At 43.7% G+C, this 13,394-nt stretch overlaps 1 protein-coding gene and 1 pseudogene across 5 annotated transcripts in view; one reads left to right on the top strand and one right to left on the bottom strand.

Annotated features, from left to right (window-relative positions):
• Nucleotides 1-5,635: 5,635 nt before the first annotated feature.
• Nucleotides 5,636-10,029, bottom strand: LOC308565942 (small ribosomal subunit protein uS2 pseudogene; annotated as a pseudogene). Its single transcript, XR_014000653.1, has 2 exons — nucleotides 9,977-10,029; nucleotides 5,636-6,625 (listed from the first exon to the last, which is right to left on the bottom strand). The product of XR_014000653.1 is annotated as a small ribosomal subunit protein uS2 pseudogene (transcript).
• A 63-nt stretch (nucleotides 10,030-10,092) lies between these two features.
• Nucleotides 10,093-13,394, top strand: part of USP34 (ubiquitin specific peptidase 34) — a 184,342-nt gene continuing 181,040 nt past the window's right edge. For all 4 annotated transcript variants that reach the window (XM_081155772.1, XM_081155773.1, XM_081155774.1 and 1 more), the window contains exon 1: nucleotides 10,093-10,707. In XM_081155772.1, the coding sequence (XP_081011898.1) occupies nucleotides 10,665-10,707 (43 nt within the window). In that variant the 5' untranslated portion in view covers nucleotides 10,093-10,664. The remainder of the gene's footprint in view (nucleotides 10,708-13,394) is intronic.

The following is a 13,394-nucleotide window of genomic DNA, read 5'->3' as shown; positions in this document are numbered from 1 at the left end:
AGCTGATCAGTGACTCTCATCATCGATGTTTCTCTCTCTCTCCCTTCGTCTCTCTGAAATCAATAAAATTATATTTTAAAAAAAAGAGCCCGCCCGGGCGTGGCTCAAGTGGTTGAGCGTCGACCTAGGATCCAGGTGATCGGGTTCGATTCCTGGTCAGGGCACATGCCCGGGTTGTGGGCTTGATCCCCAGCCAGGGGCATGCAGGATTTCACACAAAGTTTATTTGGTTTCTCCTTGTATATTTTAGCCAGAATTAAGGTAGTGAGGGACTTAATTATTGTCTCAATCCCCAGCAGGGGGCGTGCAGGAGGCAGCTGATCAATGACTCTCATCACTGATGTTTCTATCTCTCTCCCTTTCCCTTCCTCTCTCTGAAATCAATAAAGATATATATTAAAAAGAAAAAAAAAAGGGCAAACTCAGCTGTCTCCACTAGACTTTCTATGAATTAGAAAAAGATACCCGTTCCTCAGCACACTTTACTTTCACACATTGGAAAACTGTCATGGTATCCTAATTGCTAAAAGATGCTTTATTTATATCCTGTTATAGTAACCATGCAAATTTATGATGTCTAAGATGTAGATGGCATTCTCTTAAATTGTTCACTGCACAGGGCTAACTGCACATTAAAGGCTCTGGGAAGACTGGTATCATGAGTTTCATGAATACCAAAAACCAAGCTCTACCATATCTTCATCTCTTCCTAGCATCACTATCACACTTTTCTGGTTAATTGGTTCATCTGCCCTCCAGAACTTTTATTTCAAACTTATAGCTCTTTCAATCTTGCATAATCCTACCTTCTCCTTGACTCCAGATGACTTCGCCTCTTCAGGAAAAAACTCAAATCATCTGATGGGAATTCCCTCAATTCCTGATCATCAAATGCACACACATGGGTACCCATCTTTTCTTCCCAATTAACAAAGTTCAGTTCTTCTACCTGTGCCAAGGATTACATCCCCTCTCACCTTAGAAAAATTACAGCAACCACTTTGACTTTTCTGTCCTAGTATCATCCCCCTGTCTCTGGGACAAAGTATTTAAACTCTCTGTGCCGCCTTATTCTCTTTTGGAAAATAGAATAGGATATAGCATACACGGTGCTTGAGAGAATGAAATGAGTGTACAGGACAGTGTTGCACAGTATGTACAATAAGTTACCTATGATTAATTTCATGTTTCTACTACCATTTACCTCCCTTTCTCCTTTTAAGAGCCCAAAGTCTTAAAACAGTTTTCTACTTTATAGTTTCTTCTATAAATGGTCTTCAGTCTACTGTAATGAGGCTTCAGTGTCCATAATTCCATTTCCCATGACCTCCAAGCACTAAATCTAATAATTTTGTAGATCTCGTTTTAGTTGACTTCCCAGCATACAGCAATTGTCATCTTTTCCTTTGGTTTAAATGGTACCAAAATTCCCTCCCCACTCCTTTACCATATTCTTTACCCTTTGGGGCATCTTCTCTCTCTCTACCCCAATTCTAGATGCTAACAGTCCCTTGAGGCTCTGTTTTAGGTCCTTTTCACTGGAAGGTATTACCTCTCCCTATATCATTACTTCATTTACCATTTGTGGCAGATACTGTAAGTAATCTGACTTAATACTCACCACCTTGAGGTGTAAATGTGGTCATGTGACACAGAGTTCTGGGAAATGAGATCAAAAGTCAAGTCAGCTGTAGGGCTTTCTGGAAAGTTTTTGCTTTCCTCATGAGAGGACAGTTGAGGAAGAGCTAGCATACAAAGGATTGTTTTCATATTTACATTTTCAGTCCGAGACTTTCTTCCAATCTTTAGATTCAAATAACTGCCAGCTCAACAACTTTTGGTATCTCACAGGCACTTCTAAAATAGTACTTCTTGACGCTCAACCACTGAGTCACAGCGACCACAGTTGGATCCCTGTTGGGGCACAAGCCCTGGCTGCTGGCTCGATCCCCAGTAGGGGGTTACAGGAAGCAGGCAATCAATGATGTTTCTCTCTTACCGATGTTTTTCTCTCTATCCCTCTCCCTTCCTCTCTCTCTAAAAAAACACACAAAACATCTAAAAAAAAGTTCTTGTCTTTATTGACCGCACTTCTCTAGTCCTTCTTGAAGTGAACCCTATCTTGGTGGGTGGCACCACTATCTCCAGTTGTGCAAATCAGAAATCTGGAGGCAGCCCTGGGACCATTGTCCCCCCATACCTACAAACCAAGTCTTGTTCTTTTTACTTCTAAAATATTCTTAGACTGACTCTTTTTATTTATTTATTTTTTAAAATATATCTTTATTGATTTCAGAGAGAGGAAAGGAGAGGGAGAGAGATAGAAATATCAATGATGAGAGAGTCATTGATCGGCTGCAGCCCACAACCCGGGCATGTGCCCTGACCGGGAACCGAACCCTGATCGCCTGGATCCTAGGTCGATGCCCAACCACTGAGCCACTCCTGGCCAGGCTATTCATTTCTTTTCTATTACCCTAGTCCAAGCTATCGTCATCTTTCTGGATTAATATTAGTAACCCCCTGTTGTCTCTACCTCCAATCCATTCTCTACAGACTAGTCAGGTTATTTAAAAATACAAATAAGATTGTATTGCTTCCACACTTCAATTACTTTTAGGATCTAAGACAAAATATAAGCAGGATTTGTGGTGCTCTGCAAAGTATGACATGGGCCTTCTTCCACAACCATGTTCATTATCCTGGCTTTACTTATTTTTATATGTTTTTATTGATTTCAGAGAGAGGAAGGGAGAGAGAGAGTGAGAGTCGTCATCAATCGGCTGCTTCCTGCAGGCCCCCAACTGGGGATTGATCCCACAACCCGGGCATGTGCTCTGACCAGGAATTGAACTGCCATCTCCTGGATCTTAGGTTGATATTCAACTGCTGAGCCACACCTGGCTGGGCATACTGGCTTTATTTTTGTTTCAGGGATTTTGCATATGCTATTCCCTGTAACTGCATGCTACTTGTATTAGTTTTCTATTACTGCTGTAACAAATGACCACAAATTTAGTGGCTTAAAACTAAATTTCTTTTATTTATTTAAAAAATATTAATTTTTTTATAGAAAGGGAGAGGGAAAAGAAAAGTATCAGCCACCTCCTGCCTGCCCCATACCAGGGATCAAGCCCACAACCTGGACATGTGCCCTGACCAGGAACTGAGCCAGTGTGGGACAAGGCCCAACCGAGCCATACCTGCCAGGGTAGAACTAAACTTCTTTTAAACGTTTTACAGTTCTGTAAATCAGTAGTCTAACACGGGTCCTGGGCTAAATCAAGGTGTCAGCAGGGCTGTTCCTTTCTGGAGGCTGAAGGGGGTAATGTTTCCTTATCTTTTACAGCTTCTCAAGGCCACCCATATTTCTTGGTTCATGGCCCCCCCTCTGTTATCAAAGCTAGGAGACTGCATCTCTCTAATCACTCTTTAGTCATAGCTTCCTCTGGACAAAGCTGGGAAACATTCTCTAATTTGAAAGCTGCATATAATTGAGCCCACATGAATAATCTGAAACAATCTCCCCATCTCAAGGTCCTTACTTGCAAAGTTCCTTTTGCCATGTAAGGTACCATATTCAGATTCTGGGGATTAGGACGTGGATGTCTTTGGGAGCTCGGGGGGACATTATTTCGCCTACCACACTATTTTTATTAAGTGTGTTGGGCTACAAAAACTCCAATAGTGACTTGAGGGTTTTTGTTAGACAAACAAATGTCTTACAGAGATAGCACCAAGTAGGCAGTTGCTAGCACTGATTCAGCTACTCAACAATGCCATCCGGTACCCAAGTCTTTTCTCTTTCCATTCTGCCATCTTTAATGCCTTGGCTTTTGCTTACAGGCTTATTGTGTCATGATGGCTGCTGCTGCTCCAGACACAACACTTGTATAAGAGAGAAGGGCAGTGTGCCAGATACCATCAGTACTCAAAGTTCTTATCACTTCAGTGCACAATGGCCAGACTTCCAATTGTTGGCCCATTTTTTCTATGCCTGAGGGTTTTCTCAGGCTGCCTGAAAAGCCTGCTTTGCTACCTGCAACTCCTAGCAACACTCAGTGACTAAAGAGGATAGATGTAAATACCCAGCTTCCTTGTCCCTTTAGTAGGATGATATTAAGGCACGTTTTATAATGGTTTGTAGTTTCCCAGTGGGATTAGGTTCCAGTTACCCTCAAGAAGAAAGGGTTAGACCTGGCCAGTGTGGCTTAGTTTGTTGGGCCTTTTGGTGTCCTGTGCACCAAAAGGTGGTGGGTTCGATTCCTGGTCAGGGCATATACCCAGGTTGCGGATTTGATTCCCAGTCGGGGTGTGCATGGGAGGCAGATGTTTCTCTGTCTCTCAAATCAATTTAAAAAGAAAAAAATAATGAATCATTTATTGGATACCTATTCACCTCCTCCCCAATTTCCTATCTCCACTATTCCACCAATGTTTCTTGGGATAATATAAGCATAAACTATTTCCACCTGTGTCCTTGTTTCACGACCTGCTTTGGGGAGAATCCAAACCAAGACAGGCCATCACCACCTTTCTTCCTTCCTGTCTTTAAAGCAGATAGTTGGTGCTACAGTGGCTATCTTACAAGTAGGAGATGACAAGCCAGTATGTGGAGGGTGGAGTGGAAAGAAACCACCAACTTTGGTCCATATCCTTGAGCCAGTAATACAGGCCCTAGACTGTCTACTGTCTTGTTGGTCACAAGAGAAAAATAAGCCCTACTTGTTTAAGCCATTCTTAATTGAAAATTTTTTTTGCCTGCAGTCCAATGTGTCCCTGATACAAATAAACATAGAAATAATTACAGACTATAGTAAAAGCTTTGACGGAAATAAACAGAGTACTGTGATACCTTTGGAAAAAGATGTTAGCCATTTCAAAATCAGAAAGCATGTCCTAGGAAGAAACAACAATCACTAAGACCCAGAGCAGGAAATACTTTTATTTTAGAAATCAGACCCGTGTGGTTGAACTGTAACAAGAGTAATGTTAAAAACTGGAAAGATTGGGGGAAGACCCAAGTAAAGTTTATTCGAAAGGAAACAGGAAATATTGAAGCGTTTTAAGCAAGTAAGTGATATAAGCTAATTCATTTTTAAAAATAACCACTCTGGCAATTTAAGACCCAAACAACAATTTGCTGGGCTGGGTGCTGTGGAAATAAAATAGCATACCTGCCTTTCTAATAATGGCACTAAAGTCCACAAAACAGTGATGATTGTGGGAGTGAGGGAGAGGAGTAAATTCTGGAATAACTCTGGCCTCTGATAATAACACCAGACTTTAATTCCCAAATTCAGAGACAAAAATCCTATGTTCAGTAACAGCAACCAGAAAGCTGAGGACAAATAATTTCTATAGCAATAATAATTTTCTAAAGTTGTTTATGCTGGGCTAGTTTCCAGGAAAGTACCTAGGAATGTACTACAAATATACAATCTTGAGGATTAGAAATTTCATAGATTGTAAAATTTTACTCAAAGCATAATTCTGCCACTAGATGGTGACATGTATACAAATTATTAAAAAGTTATCAGTCTTTTAGTTATCGAAGGTGTATGGTGATCACTGATTACTGGTTTTAAAATCAATTTACAAGAATTTAGGATATATTTTGTCAGAGATTCTGTTCCATTATTCTCTTTATTATTATTTTTTTCAACTTTTAGAAACTGTTTATTTTCCGTCAACCTTATTTCCAATCTTTTAAGAGTTTGTGGAAGAACAGCTTAGGACCACTCAGTGGTTGTTCCTACCTTTTTGGTGGCCTGGGCAGTGGGGACTGCAGACCAGTCTTCAGTAGGAAACTGTTGAATGCGCACAGAAGGTACCTGCACACCTTCAGACCAGTCTGCGAACTCAGGCTGCGCAGCAATGAACTTGGGAGCTGGAGCAGTCCATTCACCCTGAAATTCCTCCTTGGCCACAGCCTTTCCAGCAGTGGCCTGCTCTTCCTTTTCAATCTCTTCAAGATCCCTGTAGAAGGTCAGGTATGACCTCCCATGGGTGTTCACCGAAGATGGTGCCATGCATGCACAGAACTTCATGGGCCAGCATCCACCACATCAGACCCACTGAGTGAGCCCCCTTGATGTTGCAAGGAACAGCAATGTCCACATAGTGCAGAGGAGAGCCTGTGTTACACAGAGCAATGGTGGGCAGTTTCACATAAGACGCCTCCACGAGAGGCTGGTGGTCAGCTCAGGGATCAGTGACCACCAGAAATCTCGGCGGCCTGGATCTGGTTGGTGAAGTTTCCAGGAGTGAAGCAGCCGGCAACAGGAGTGGCTCCAGTGGCAGCAGAGAACTTCAGCACAGCTTGCTGGCCAGTATTCCTGGACGATATGACGCTGACATCAGCTGAGTTTTCAATGGCAACAATGGCACGAGCTGCCAGCAGAAGCTTCTCCCAGGTTCTCTTCAGATTTATGATGTAGATGCATCACCTCCTTTTGCAGATGTACTGTTCCATTTGGAAGTCAAGGTTGGTGCCACCTAAGTGGGTTCCCACTGCAAGGAATTTGAGGACAGCCTCCTCCATTTGCAGGACATCCAGGGCTCTAGACATTGTGAAACTTCCCCTTTATGTGGGAACCGAGAACAACGCCGTATGGACCTCTCCCTGGGTAGCATGGAAGTCCATTATTTTTTTAGAATGCACACCTTTCAAGTACATTAAAAAAAAACCAACTCTGTTGACACATATATGAAGATAGCACAGAAGAGTGTAGCCAGGAGGCAGGCAACCTTTTTATTAGTTTCTATGCCTTTATTTACAAGCAGCTGAAGTAGATAAAGGGTTGGTAAACTACAACCCATAGGGCAAATATGGCTAGTTACAGGCTTGTTATTTTTAAAATCATAGATTGTATAATGTTTTTATTGATTTTGGAGAGAGACAGAAACATCAATGATGTGAGAGAATCATCATTGATCAGCTGCCTCCTGCAAGCCTCCTACTGGGGATTGAGTCCACAACCCAAAACAGGGCATGTCATACTGTCACCTCCTGGTTCATAGGTTGACGATTAACTACTTAGCCACACTGGCCGGGCTAGTTACAGGTTTTTGTGTGGCCTGTGGGCTAAGAATTTTTACCATTTTTTATTGAAAAAAATTTCAAAGTCCATAAATAAAAAGTTTTATTGGGAGTTCAGCTACACTTATTCAGTATATATTGTCTATGGCCGCTTTCCTGCTTACAGAGTCATGTAGTTGTGATAAGAAATTTGGATTGCCTATAAAGCCTAAAATATTTATTATCTGGTCCTTTACAGAAGTTTGAACCCTGAAGTGATGAGTGAAGAGCAGTGATCATATATGAGAATAATTCTCTAATCTTTTTTTTTCTCTAATCCTTGCCCAAGGATCCTTTTTCCATTGCTTTTCAGAGTGAGAGAAAGAGAGAGAAACATCGATGTGAGACAGACACATCAATTGGTTGCCTCCCTCTCGCACCCCAATCAGGACAGAATCTGCATCCGAGGTACATGCCCTTGGCTGGAATCAAACCCAGGACCCTTCAGTCTGAAGGCCAATGCTCTAATCACTGAGCAAGCCCAGCCAGGGCTCAAATAATTTTTTATTTATTTTAAAAAATGTATCTTTGTTGATTTCAGAGAGAGGGAGGGAGAAGAAGAGAGAAACATCAGTGTTGAGAGCATCGTCATTGATTGGCTGCCTTCTACATGGCAATGACTGGGGATTAAGCCCACAACCCAGGCATGTTCCCTGACCAGGAATCAAACCATGATCTCCTGGACCCTAGGTCGATGCTCAACTGCTGAGCCACGCCTGGCCAGGCCCATATTTTTAAAAATAATTTATACTGTTGAAAGTATTACAGATGTCCTTTTTCTCGCCATTGACCCCTTCTACCCCACCCCTGCCCCCCCAAAAAATTTTTTTTAATCCTCACTTGCTTAGAGAAAGGGAGAAACATTGATAGGTTGCCTTCTGTATGAGCTGACCGGGAATCGAATGGGCAACCTTTCTGTGCACTGGATGAAGCTCCAGCCGGGTCACTCAGGCCAGGGCAAGATTCTCAAATCATTTTAAACCAAGCACCTAGAAACCAACTGATTATTTAAAAATATATGTATTTCTTTAAAGGTCAGAATATGTAGTAGTAGTCCTATTTTCAAGAACTGTCAAGGGTCCTCTGTGGTCTTAAAAGCATACGTAACAGATAACTTACAAATAATTATCAAAAGAATATCTGTATCAGGTAGGAATGTGGCTACAAATAATGGAAATTTAAGAGTAGATTAAGGAAAAAGGGATTTTTCTTATATAAGCTTGACATTGCTGCTCAAGGATGTTATCAATGACCCACCCACACCTTATAATTCTGTATTATCAACTTTATGGTTGGCATTTATCTTGTGGTTTCATTGTTAAAAAACAAAATAAAAATGGATGCTGTATTACTTTGTGTATCAAGAGCATGTTTCCGGGAGAAGGAACTAAGGGTTAAGGGGTATGCCTGCTTAATTTGTCCCTTTTTATTAGGAAATGCCAATTATTTCCAAAAGACCGACTCTGCAGAGTTCTTTTTCTTTTTCCAAATTTGTAGAAATGATTTTTTATATGCTTCCACTTATTTGTATTTTCCATTTCTTTTCTTCCCCCCTTTTATTGAATTTATTGGGGTGACACTGGTTAATAAAATTATACAGGTTTCAGGTGCACAATTCCACAACACATCATCTTGTACACTGTGCTCACCACCCCCAACTCTGCAGATTTTTGCTTTTATTTCATTGGCAAGAACTCAAACATATAGCCAGCCCTAGAGTAACCATACCATGATTGGTTTTAAATCAATAACAAATATTTCTAGGGGCTTTCCTTCCAGAGACAGGTGTCTCAGCTGCCACCTGAAAAACAAACGAACAAAAACTACTTGGGTTTGGCAAGTTTTGCTGTTGGCAGGGATGGGTGGGAATGGATGTTGGATGGATGTTGTCTGCTCACAGGACCTAAAATCTAGGAAACCCAGGTGTTGTGGGAAAGATGGGAAGAGAAGATGATGTCAGAATAGCTCTACACTTCCTAAGGAGCACCTGCTCATATGGAGCCACTTAAAACAGGATGGGCAGAAACTTTATAGCACCAACTTCAGGCGGCAGAAAAGCAAAGAATGCCGGGATGGTGGTCCTGGCATGGTGAAGTGATGGTGCGACCTAACTTCGACAAATTCTGTGAAAGAATTACTACCTAATAGCTGCTCTGATTACAGTTCTAAAAATATTATGAGCCCTACCTTTGGGACTTTTCAGTCACCTCTCTATATAACCACATTGGATACAGAAATCAGCGAGGAAGGTATTAAGTGCAGGTATGAGGAAAATTTCCCCAACGTTAACTAGTTAACACCACACTTCAGCTGAGTGTCCCCTTTCCTTCACCTGTTCTTCCTTCTCCGTTCCCCATCGTAACCCTTTAAAACTGCTCTTCGCTGAGAAGCACAATATGCTGTTTCAGGTGAAGAGTCGTAGATGGGCAATTCGTGAGGGGCCCTCTTGCGTAAAAAGGAGGCGATGCCAACGTGGACACTCTTCACTCCGCCATTTCTAGTCACATTAGGTGTCTCACTGCTCGAGGACCGGTGAGCCTTACAGGACTGAGGGCAGCGAGGCGCGCGGATGCAGGTGTAGCCGACCCCGGGCCGGTCCATTCTCACAAAGCCCGGCGGGGAGAGGGCCGTGTGTCCCGACCTGGGCTGCGGTGTCGGCCCGGATCCCTATGGACTCCCAAAAATACGCAGCGCGGGGGAGGGCGACATGCGAGAAAGCAGCACCCACTCCCCTTCGCGGGCCCGGAGGGAAAATGGCGAAGCTCGGGGGCGGGGGACAGGGCGCCGCGAGTGACCCGCTGCTCGCTGGGCCTCGGAGCCCGCGGAGCGGGCCGCCGTGGGCGACGCCGCGCAATCGCGACCGGATCAGCGCCTCCGCCATCTTCGCCTACTCACCCGGACTCCCCCCGCGGCCGCGCTGGCTTCGCGTCTCCCTTCCGGCCGCTGACAGAGATCCGGGCTGGGCGGGGTGGGCGAACGCGCAGAGGGGGTGGACCTAGGGCGGGGAGGCCAGACGGAAGAGGAAAGGGAGGGCTGCGAGCTGGCCGCCGAGGGGAGTGGAGCGTGCGGCGTGGGCGCGGAGGGAGAGGTGGGAGGGCGGGAGGCGAAGAGAGGGCGGGAGGCGGAGGAATGAGAGCGCGAGGAGCTACTCGTCGGCTCCTTCGCCCGGACGGAAAGAGCCGAGCGCAGCCCGAACGCTCTATTAAAATGGCGGCGGCGGCGTCGGCGGTGGCCGCGGCGTCTGGTCGGTGAAGTGACTCTGCTGCTTCTCTCCCCACCCGCCCCCTCCCTCCCTCTCCCCTCCCCCCGTCCTTCCCCCCCTTCCCCGCCGCCGGCGCCTCCGCGCCCCTCCGGCCTGCGCACCTCCCCTCGCCCCCCTCCTCTCCCCCGCCCGCTCCGGGGACCGCCGGCCCCCTCCCCCATCCTCCTGCTCCCCGCCCCGTCCCCGCCGCCGCCCGCCCTCGTCGCCTCCCCGCCCCGCCGGCCGGCCGGCCCCCTCCTCCGCCTCTCTCCCCTCCCCCCCGCCGGTCGGGATCAGTCAGTGCGATCCGAAGCGGGGGAGGGGGGGGGCGGCGGCCGAACGATGTGCGAGAACTGCGCAGACCTGGTGGAGGTGTTAAATGAAAGTAAGTAGCCGCGGCGGCGGCCTGTCGGGGTGCAGGGTTTGGGGTCCCTGCGCTGCTCCCCCGCCTTGCCGGGCTGCTGCGGCCTGCGGGAGGCGACGGCCGAACCGGCGGCGTGCGGGCCTAGCGCCCCGGGAAGGTGCGCGGTGGCGCGGCCGCCGCGCCGCCTCAGGCCCAGCCTGGCCGGGTTACCTGGGCGCCCGTGAGGAGCCGCCGCGGAGCTGCGGCCAGGCCGGGCCTGAGCGGTCTTAGCGCTGGGAAAGTTTCCTCATTACAGGTGTCAATTAACGAAGGCACTAATGAGCCTTCGCCTCCTTTTCCTGCTGGGGAGGTGAGGGGAGGTGGGGGTCCGAGGACCAGGCTTGCCTCCGCAGCCCGGACCCTCCGACCCTCCCGCGGCCCTCTTTGATTTCCAGCGTGCTGCCGAGGCCTCTCTTACCTGTTAATTTTCATTAAACTCCCTGGGAGAAGGTTGGTGGTTTTCTCCTCCCTTGGGGTGTGTGTGGTGTATTAAAACCTTCTGCCAGACCTTAAATACCCGAAAATGAACTGTGGTAGTGATGATTGGAAACTTTATACCTATTTTTTAAAATTAATTAACGATGTTTCTTAATGGACCGTTCGTTGTTTTAATGGTAAATTCTATTATATTAAGGAGAGTATTATACCTCAGATACCATCCTGGGATAGTCATGGCCTATCTCTTGCAATAAAAGGCCTTATTCCTTATACTTTTATTAAAGAGTGTTAATATACGTACATTGATCTTTTCTAGCCAGATTAAAAATTTTTTATTCCCGACCCTCGTAAGATGGTATTTTAGCTTAAAGAAACAAGATATATTGCAAGTTAGTTAACTTCTGTGCCCAAAGGCCTAGTTGGACCAGGTGAATTAGATAGAAGATTTATAAACAGAAACTTGATTGTTAAGGAAATGCTTATTACCACTCGCATATGTGGGTTTTGGATTTGTGTTGTGATATTTCGAAAGACTTAAACGACCTCTTTTCAAATATGATTCTTTAAAACAATTGATTTATAAAATATATCATCTTGCTTGTGTTTGAATTTTACTTTGTGTGTTTGAATTTCACGTTAATGACCAAAGGCAGTAATAAAGGTGGAAGGGTACTCAGTTTACTTTCAACTGAGTATTTACTTCCTGACAGGTGGAAGCAGAGTTTTGCCCATTTTCAAACTATACTTTTCCAATATTTGTGCCATTCTACATTTTCCTAGAATTTTAAGGTTATTTGTATTTATTTTGGGATACTTTTATTTTTGGTGCAGGTGGTTTGATATTGCTGATAAACATAACCCTTTTAAGTACTTATTTCAGTAAACTGTATTCTGTAGTGTAGATATAAGTTGTGTGATTATGGCTTTGTTCTGAAATTGGAAAACAAATAGCTTTGCTATCTAATATGTTAGGAAAAAGTGCTTTTAATAATTTTGTTGGTGTTTTAAAAATTATTTTAAACTTAATGAGGAAAATTAATTTTAAACATAGTATCTAAAGAAACTGAAGTTAGTTAATCTTTATTTTAAAAAGAGACCTAGTGAAAGAGGTTCTGTTGAAGATTATCTGGGAACCCCCTAGAACTCTGTTTAGAAGCACTCAAAAATGCAATGGATTTATGGAGAGTTAGAAATAGTATGGAGAATTGAAGTAGAATTTAGTTTTTACTACCATTAAGTAAATACAGTTAGTTGAACCAGGTTCACAAAATCTGACCATGCAGACCCTCTAAGAAACCTGTCTTAATGAACAAAAATAGGATTTCCTATTTGTGTATGAGCCAATGATCTCTAAAAATTCTAAGACAGTTTCTTAATATTTCCTTTAAGGCTCAGTTTAAAAAATTGCCTCCTAAACACAGTCTCACAATGATACTTCCTTTTTTAAAAAAATATTACTTAAGCAACTTTATTTGTAGGTTATACTGAGCTCTATTACCAGTCACCCTCCCTCCCCCAATTGTTTTCATTTTTTCTTTATGTAGTTCCTTTATCTCATTAACTAACATTTGTCCATGACCTGGTAGGAGTCAGATAGTTGGAACTTGATAAAACGTGATGAAGTAGGGTATATGTCTGTCTTGTAATCTGGCTCACAATAATTAAGACTTTACTTTTCCCCTCCCATAGGTTGTACAAAAATGAGCACCAGTTCATAATGTGCTCAGAATTTATTTTTTAGTATAACTGCCCATAACAGTTTAACCAAGAGAAGAAATAAAATTATATTTTTTGGGTGTTATGTTTCAAGTTGTTGAAAAAGAGTTATTTTTTAAAAATGCCAAAAACTTATTTCTTTTCATATTTACAATCTCTGATCAAACTTAAAGAAGTCTGCCTGGACACACCAGTAAATGTGCAGTTTAAAAATTTTGTGTTTTATATGAAAGGGTAGAGATAATGTGGATAGTATAGCTTTGTATCTGGTATACACAGGGTTTTGATAAGGTAAGGGCTTCAGATGAATTGTTTATTTTAAAATCTTGTAGAATGTAATATAGTTAAAAGTTGGTAGCAAAAGAATGTAAATACGTTTCTTTAGTCATCAGTTTTTGATGAGTATTAAAATTACCACTTCTATTCCTGCTAACAGTCTAAAGCTGTAAACTCTTAACTGTGGAACGTGTACCCGTATACAGACACAATTCTCCCTGCAGGTTAAGGGGCAACTG

Source organism: Miniopterus schreibersii (genome assembly GCF_964146895.1).
Source record: "Miniopterus schreibersii genome assembly, chromosome: 13".
In the NCBI taxonomy this organism is placed as follows: domain Eukaryota; kingdom Metazoa; phylum Chordata; class Mammalia; order Chiroptera; family Miniopteridae; genus Miniopterus; species Miniopterus schreibersii.
The sequence above is the reverse complement of the archived record's forward strand: the minus strand, read 5'-3'. Positions and strand labels throughout refer to the sequence as shown.